Source organism: Oxyura jamaicensis, chromosome 1 (genome assembly GCF_011077185.1).
Source record: "Oxyura jamaicensis isolate SHBP4307 breed ruddy duck chromosome 1, BPBGC_Ojam_1.0, whole genome shotgun sequence".
In the NCBI taxonomy this organism is placed as follows: domain Eukaryota; kingdom Metazoa; phylum Chordata; class Aves; order Anseriformes; family Anatidae; genus Oxyura; species Oxyura jamaicensis.
Window position 1 is genome coordinate 133,978,091 of NC_048893.1, and position 7,764 is coordinate 133,985,854.

Consider the following 7,764-nt stretch of genomic DNA (forward strand, 5'->3'; position numbering starts at 1 on the left):
AGTGGCGGTAGGTATCGAGTATAACAAATTACTTCTAGTAGCCTAAAACATCTCTATGGTAATGTTTATCATTTTTAATATGTGCATGTTAGAAGTGCTGGAACCATTCTGAATATTTCTTTAGCCACAAATTCATACATCATCATGAATAATGTTTTCCCTTCTGTGTAATGTTTTCTTTCAATAAGAAAATGTTAATTGCTTGAGATTTTTGTCCATAGTTCTCAGCAACAAGTAATACTATCTTAATATATTGGCCTTGTTTTAAAAAGGTACAGGGCTTTCACAGAGAGGTAGAAAAGGCAGGTAACATTTCTCAGCTCTTGCTAATCCAAAATATAACTACTTCTCACATCATAAATAGAAGGGAAATGGCACAACCTTGACATTTCAGAGACTTTGCTTGCTAGAAAAAATCAAAACTTTAAGGAAAAAAAAAAAAAAGTGTCTAAAATTTTTCTACAGTATGATTTTTTGTCCTACAGTAATATTTGGATTTGATAAATATCAGCAAAAGCCAAATATAGTAATGAATTGTTAAACGAGACATAAAAAGCAGGCTTAACAGTACTGTTGAGAGGATAACCTTCCATCAGTGCAGGCCTTGATAGCAAAGGCAACAAATAGCAGTCTTGTTAGATATAGACAAGACCAACATTTGTACCTTCCTCTTCCCACTCACCCGGGGGGCCCCCCCCCCCCCCCCCCCAAAAAAAAAAAAAAAAAGTATAATAAACTCATTAGAGGTGAATAGCATAAAAAGTAGAAACATGAAGGAAAGGGAAAGGAAGAGGGCCAGTAAACCCAGACACTTTGGTAACAAAATTTAAAGGATTTTCGTAGTCCCCATCATTTCTGCATTTATATTAGTTTAAGCATTACCTTTAGACTTGGTAACTAAATCACAGGCAAAATTTAAAATGGCCAAATATCAAACTTGTCCACCTCTACAAAACACTTCTGTGGGTTGTTATTTGTTTGGTTTTTCTCTTTACTTAAAATGATTGCAAAAAAAAATGTCATACAGACTTTTCAGCTTACTTCCCAGAAATACGGCAGGTTGAATTGACTAGAAATCATGGCATCTACCTTTTCCCATACGTGATACATATAACTTTATCCATTCATAGAAGACTCAGACTGTCATTTTGGCAATGCACCAGTCTGAGCATAAAGGACTTAAGTTATGGTTCTTGCAGAATCGGTTATTAACAGAATAAGTACGGCTATTTCTTTTTAATCTATAATATTTACAGTATTGCACTTTACTGCACTTAATTGCATTTCACTAAAATTAACACTGCATCAGTATTATGCCTTAAAACCATATGTCCATCTTTGTCGTATAAGTCATTCTTTCTACATCCTGTAAAACAGCAAGATTTCAATTCAACGATCCAGACATTTGGAAAAAAAAATAGAAAAAATGACCTGTTTCTATGGCACAACACATCTCTTTGAGTTCAGGTGATTCTGGCAAAACAGGTGCATTTCTTAGTGTTCCCATCTTTCAAGTTATCGTTAAAGATTAGTAAATTCTAGTCTCTCTCTTTTTCCTTTCAAAGGACATAGCCATTTGAGACGCACATTTTCTGTTATTGCTGCTTTTTTATGGGAAAGAAAGGAAAAAACTGCCTTGCCTCAGATCTGAAATTCCACATTTAAATTCAAAACAGTTCTGCAGCAGCAGCTCCTCAGTGATGGAAGAGATTCATGGCAGTGAAATAATACTGTTGGCAACAAAGAAATGTCATCTTTAATGGAGACCAGCCCCAAGGATTTATTATTTATTATTATTATTATTTGTTTTGTTTAGTTTTGTTCTAATATACTTTTGATCCTCAAAACGTGTTTAGTTAGACACATGCACAAGGTAGCAAAACTGACAGCAGCGGATGACGTTACGCTGGAGCGATCACTTTTGCCAGGGTCAAGAAAAAAATATCCAAAGGTCCCCAATGTTCACAGATTAACATAATTTAGAGATCGTTTCCTTCTCTGTTGCTGTGGTGGTGGTGGTGGCAGGGTTTTGTTTTTCTCTCTCCCCTTTCCCTCCTCTCTGTCTGTCTGTCCTCCCACCTACTTTCTCCTCTTCAAAGTCTCTGGTTTGTGTTTGTGTGAGTGTGTGTGCGTGTGTGTGAGTGTGCCCGGGGACCCGGGGCCGGGAGAGTTTCCCCACGCGCCAACGGCCACCAACGGCTCCCAACGGCCACTAACGGCCGCCAGCGGCAACCAACGGCCGCCAACGGCTCCCAACGGCCTCCAACGGCCTCCAACGGTCGCCGTCTTCGCCCCGGCTCCCCCCGGCCACGAAGTCTCTGTTGGGCGGGATGAGGCGAAGGAGAGCAGCGGGAGAAGGCTGCCGGAAAGTACTAGGAAAAGCAAGGGGGAAATAAATCAAAAAGAAACAAATAAAATAAAAGAGGACAAAAATTAAAAATTAAAAAAAAAAAAAAAAAAGAAAGAAAAAAAAAAGAAAGAAAACTCGGAGAGCAGGAGGCGGCCCGGGGCCGGGGGCGATGGGTGGGCTGGGGTGGGGAGGTCGAGTAAGGGGCTGTGTGTGTGCGCGGGGGGGGGCCGGGGCCGAAGCGTGTCAGAGCCCCAGGGCCTCGGCGTGCTTGCGGGCCTTGAGCCGCAGGTCGGCGATGCTGGAGTTCTTGCTGTTGCTCTTGGCGGCGGCGGCCACCACGGCGGCGGCGGAGGCGGACTCGGCCAGGGAGGCGATGGGCAGCCCGAAGGGCGGCGGCGGGAACATCAGGTAGGGCGCGTGGGCCGCCAGGTGCGGGTGCAGGTGCGGGTGCGCGTGGGCCACCCCCTCCAGCTGCAGCTGCGCCTGGACCTGGGCGGCGGCGGCAGAAGAGACACGGCGTCACGGCTCGGCACGGCACGGCACATGCAGGGACAAACCCAGCCCACGCCCCGCCCGGACACCGCAAATCAGACGGCAAACCCACCCCGCAACCCCGCCATAGCACCGCAGATCGAAGGACAAACCCGCGCCGCAACTGCTACCTAACTAATTCCCCCCCACCCCTCCCTTTTCTTCTTTTCTTTCTCTTATTTTCTGTCCTTTTTCCTCCTGTTTATTTTAAACCTAGCTAAAAAAACTCGCCGCCTTTCTGCCAGGACGGTGTTTGCTTTGGAGAGCCTTCGACCTGCGCAAACACGCTGGGTTGACTGAGAGATTTCAGCTCCGGGGAGTCTGGGGGTGTGGAGGGGTGTGGGGGAGGAAGTTTATTTATGTATTTAATTATTTTGGTCCAAATATGTCTTTTAAAAATCAATACAATTAATCTGTCAGCTCCACGTGTCTCCGAGAAGGAGAAAGTGGCGGAGGGTCCCTTCGGGCCGGGAAAATCGATTCCCCGATTAATTGACCAAAAAAAAAAAAAAATGGGGGGGGGGGGGCTGGCGACAAGAGCCGGCTGCCAGGGGGCGGATTTCCCCCTCACCCAGGCCCCCCTCGTCCTCTTGTGCCCCCACGGGGGGTCGCGGAGCCCCCTCCCCAGGGCCCGGGGGGCGCTGAGCCGCCGGCAGCCGGGCGGGGGCTCCTTCGCCAAGTTTTTTTACGGGCTGTTTTTAAAACGTGCCAACTTGTGTATAAACGGCACTTGTAAACGTGTCCGGCATCCTCCCGTGCAAATGAAAAGGGGGTCGGAGCTCGCCGGGGGTGAGGGGGAGGAAGGAAAAGAAAAGCGGAGCTAACCTACCTGTTGGAAAGGCATCCTCAGGGCTCCCATATTCACGTACGGGGCCACTCTGCAGGCGTCTAAATGGCTGGCGGTCCCCAGGATCACACCTGTGGGGAGAGACGGGACCGGGTGAGCCAAGAGGGCGCCCCGGGGTCCGCGCCCGCCGCCCCCCGGCCGGCCCGCGCCCCCTGCCCACCTTTGTGCATCTGGTTTTCCTGCTTTCGGCACTTTGCTCTTCTGTTCTGGAACCAGACCTGTAAAAAGAAAAGGCAAACAAAACCAAAAAAAAAAAAAAAAAAAAAGGAAGAAAGAGAAGAAATTGGAGGCAGACTGGGGCAGCGGCTAAGAAAGCGGATTAGCTCTGGGGCCGCAGGGGGGAGCCGGGCCGGGAGGCTCCACGCAGCTCCGTCCCTGGGTGCACAGCGCAGCCCGAGGGGCAGCCCCTCTGCCTGCGGGGGGGTCCCGCTTTTGGGGGGAGAATCCAGGAGGCGAGAGGCCGCCTCGCAGCCTGAGGGTCCGGGGGCTTCTCACTGAGCTCGCCCCCCCGGGGCGGGCTGGCAGGAGCCAGGGAGAGCCGCGGCTGTCCCTGCGCCCCCTGCCCGGAGTAGGGAGCTGCGCTGGCAAATCCCTAAATCTGCCCACGCCAAGCCCAGGGGCGACCCGGTGCCCTATCCCATTGCACCTCAGCGACCAGGGAGCAGCCGGTGTGGGGTCTGGCCCCTGGAGCTGGCCCCTAAAAGACGGGGCCGGGCCACCCGCCTGCTCTCCCAGGGCCGGGCGTGGGAATGCCAGAGACCTCGGAGGAGATGCGGGACACCGAGCTGAACAAAGGGGCTGAGTCACTCCCGTTCCCCAAAATGTTAGAGTGAAAGAAACCTCGCTTCTGTAGCAGAGAAGAGCAACATCCTCCCGGACCGGGATTCAGAGAAGTACGTATGCCCCTTCCCGAGAAACGCCCGTAAACCAGTAATCCTGCCCTAATTCCGGGCTCCCTGACTCGAACAAGCACAGGACCTCCAGTCGCCACCGCGACTTTTCTGAGGGCATTTCTGATGTTGGTCACTTTCCCGAGGTGCTCGGTTTAGCGACTCTCCCCAAGGGGACCGTCAGAGGCACGGACCGAAACGTTGCGCGGCCCCTGATCTGCACACCAAAGCCACCGCTTGTGGACAAACATTGACTTTCACGGCTGATAAAATCTTGGAGCTAAGTAAACACCTTCCACCTTTGATGTTCTCGCACTTGCCAAGAGATCATACGGTTAATTAATACTAACTGCACTTCCTACATCAAATTTTCCCTTCAAGCTTTCTTCAATTGCCTTAATGATGGTCATTTACAACGGAGTAATTAGTGCAAAGAAAGGCTTCCAAAGGCATTAATTACCTCGGGTACCTCAGTGATTTTCTTAAGTAGGAATTGGCCTTCTCTGATTTCCAGCACCATTTTTCCTGCCCGGGGAGGCCCGGGGAGAGCGGGCAGCTGCGGGGAGCTGCGGACTAACCGCTGTCGCCTGTCGCCGACAGAGCTCCCCCGCGACAAGCCCGCATCTGCCGCCGCAGCCCTGGCTGCCCCTCCGCATCCTGACACGCACCGCACCGGCTGCGTTTCGTGCCGCAGCGCACTGGCAGCGTCGCTGCCTTTAAACCGGGCTGCTGGGGATTTTTAGATAAGCACGCAAAATATCATCGGGCGGTTGCGACAATAATGCATTTTTTTTATAGTTGTAAATCCTTGCAGGAAATCTCCTCGTGTGTGTTTCCCACACACGCCACCTCCTCCGCCCCCCCTTGCTCTCTCTCCCTCTCCAAAGGAGTATAAATTGTCAGGAGGAATTTAAGCAGCGTTTAAACAACTTCTCTTGCAAATCAGAACATCTTTCAAACAGAAATTATATTTAAATCTGGAAAACGAAGTGCCCTTTCCCTTTAGCTATGAAAAAATAAGGTTATGAGGAATAAAAGTGATGAATTAGCCACCGCGTTAAGCGATAATAAATCAGGCTTGGTGTGATTCACGATCAATTCCAATTAGTCATGAATATGCTAAGTAAAGCACAGTACACTGTTTTAGACAGTTATTTCTTCATTAAGGATCACTCAGTGATTTCTTTCACAAATGCTCTAATCTGATTTCCTTTTGATTTCCATTAGAGACAGTGAATAATGACATTTAATTTAGCCCTGCACCATAAACCCAAAGATATTTGTTGTAATTGAATTACTGCCTGCTCCTCACTATGGTCTCATAACTTTCAATTATAACCCTGACAGCTGGGTGATATGAGTTTCCAGTACAACACTAAAAATAAAAGGTTAATAAGGACTAGCTACCATAGGAGCTTCAATTTATTTACAGCAAATTTCCACACTAAATTGAAACTATATCCTTTAACAGCAAGGGACAAGCGCTTCGGATAGGAATTAGAGAACAATTCTGAAAGTATATATATATATATATAACTTCCTCTTTTTTCCCTCCCCTTCTTCTTTTTTCCATTTCCATTTCTTGATAGATATCAAGCTCTCAGTTTATTTCCTAATTAATTATCAATTTCTCCTCTTTTCCCTCTTGATGTTTCTTTTATTTATAGCATTATTTTCATTCGTGCAAACCTCTTTTGTAAGATGATTAAATATATATATATATATTTGTCTCTCTCATAGTCTCCACTGAAATAAGTAGCTCTTTCTTCTCTCTCTCTTTTTGGTGTGCTGTTTTAAGATCTGTAAGCACTTGAAGCACCAATTTTCCTGCAACTATGAACATCCTGTTAAGGTGCTGCTCAGTAATAAAGTACTTGAAAGAAAGAGTGCAGAATTCAATTACAAGTAATTTATTTTTATAGAAACAGTACATCAAGGCCTTGGAAAGATATTACAGAGCCCAAGTAAGAAGATCTGGGAAGATGACATAAGAGTTGATGTCCCCTTCAGCAAAAGTTTAATCTTTTCATTAATTTATATGGTGTGCTTAGATCAATCTTCCGGGAGAGTGCAGGCCAGCAGCACTCTGAACCCCTGCAATATCCCCTGCAAGCATCCCTCTCTAAGGCGAGCGCCCGGCGCCATCCCCTGCCCTGCTGGCTTATACCGAGAGAGTCAGGAGGTGGAAACAGCCTTTAAAGAAAATAAAATAATAAAGAAGAATAAGAAAAGGAAAAAAAAAAAACAACTCGGCTACGCTATTTATTTCGGGAAATGCCTCCGGGAGGCAGCTGTTTGGAGCGAGGTGCTCGCTCGCTCGCGTGCTGAGGGGTCCGGAGGAGCGGGCCCCTTACCCTCATCTTCCCCCTGTGGCTATCACGGGAAGAAGCAGCTCCTCGCCCCCCTTCACTGCCCGCCAGGCTCGGGAAGCACCGGACGCCTTCCAAAAGTACCGCGGGGACCCTGCGGGAGGCGGGGGGCAGCCGTCGATGCCCCCACGGGCACCTATGGGCACCTATGGGCATGCAGGCGCCCGGGCAGCAGCTTTACATGTACACACGCATCCATCGCCTCCAGGCTGCTTTGGTCTTTGGTGACTTTACTGGCTGGGTTTTGGTTTGCTTTGGGGTCTCTGAGGCCAAGCACCGAACCCTAACCCAGCAAGGGGGTTCCTGCAGGTTTCTCCTACTCTGCGGGCCTGCTCGGAGAGCAGGTCGATCATATTAATTATTTCTAGGGTGTTGGGTTATTTTGTTTGTTTGTTTGTTTGTTTGTTTTTATGAGACATCTGTTTTGGGGATGAGTTCCCTAGTTGGCTTCAGATTTGGAGAGGGGGTGTGTTTTCCCCCTGCAGCATGCCGCAAATCGAGTTTAAAAACAATCGATGCGAAGCCACCGAAGCAGACGGCTCCGATGGCCCCAGAAATACAGCAAGCCGGACCTATTTTCAAGGTTTAGAAGGCTAATTGGTATTTAGCTGCCTCTGAAGCGGGATGGGAGGGCCGGGGGGAGACTCCGGCAGATGGGGTGCCATGCATTCATACGCTTGCTGTGCGGAGCAGAGGGGGCACCTTTCCCCCGGCTCTGGTTAATCCCGTCCCCGAGCACCCGAACCGTCTAGCCTTATGCACGGCGATTGTTTTCTG

At 48.7% G+C, this 7,764-nt stretch overlaps 1 protein-coding gene across 1 annotated transcript in view; it reads right to left on the reverse strand.

Annotated features, from left to right (window-relative positions):
* Positions 1-2,561: 2,561 nt before the first annotated feature.
* SHOX (short stature homeobox) overlaps positions 2,562-7,764 on the reverse strand; it is a 9,361-nt gene continuing 4,158 nt past the window's right edge. Inside the window, exons 4-6 of the mRNA XM_035310395.1 lie at positions 3,889-3,946; positions 3,711-3,799; positions 2,562-2,839 (exon numbers count right to left, since the gene is read on the reverse strand). Of these exons, the coding sequence (XP_035166286.1) occupies positions 2,594-2,839; positions 3,711-3,799; positions 3,889-3,946 (393 nt within the window). The 3' untranslated portion in view covers positions 2,562-2,593. The remainder of the gene's footprint in view (positions 2,840-3,710; positions 3,800-3,888; positions 3,947-7,764) is intronic.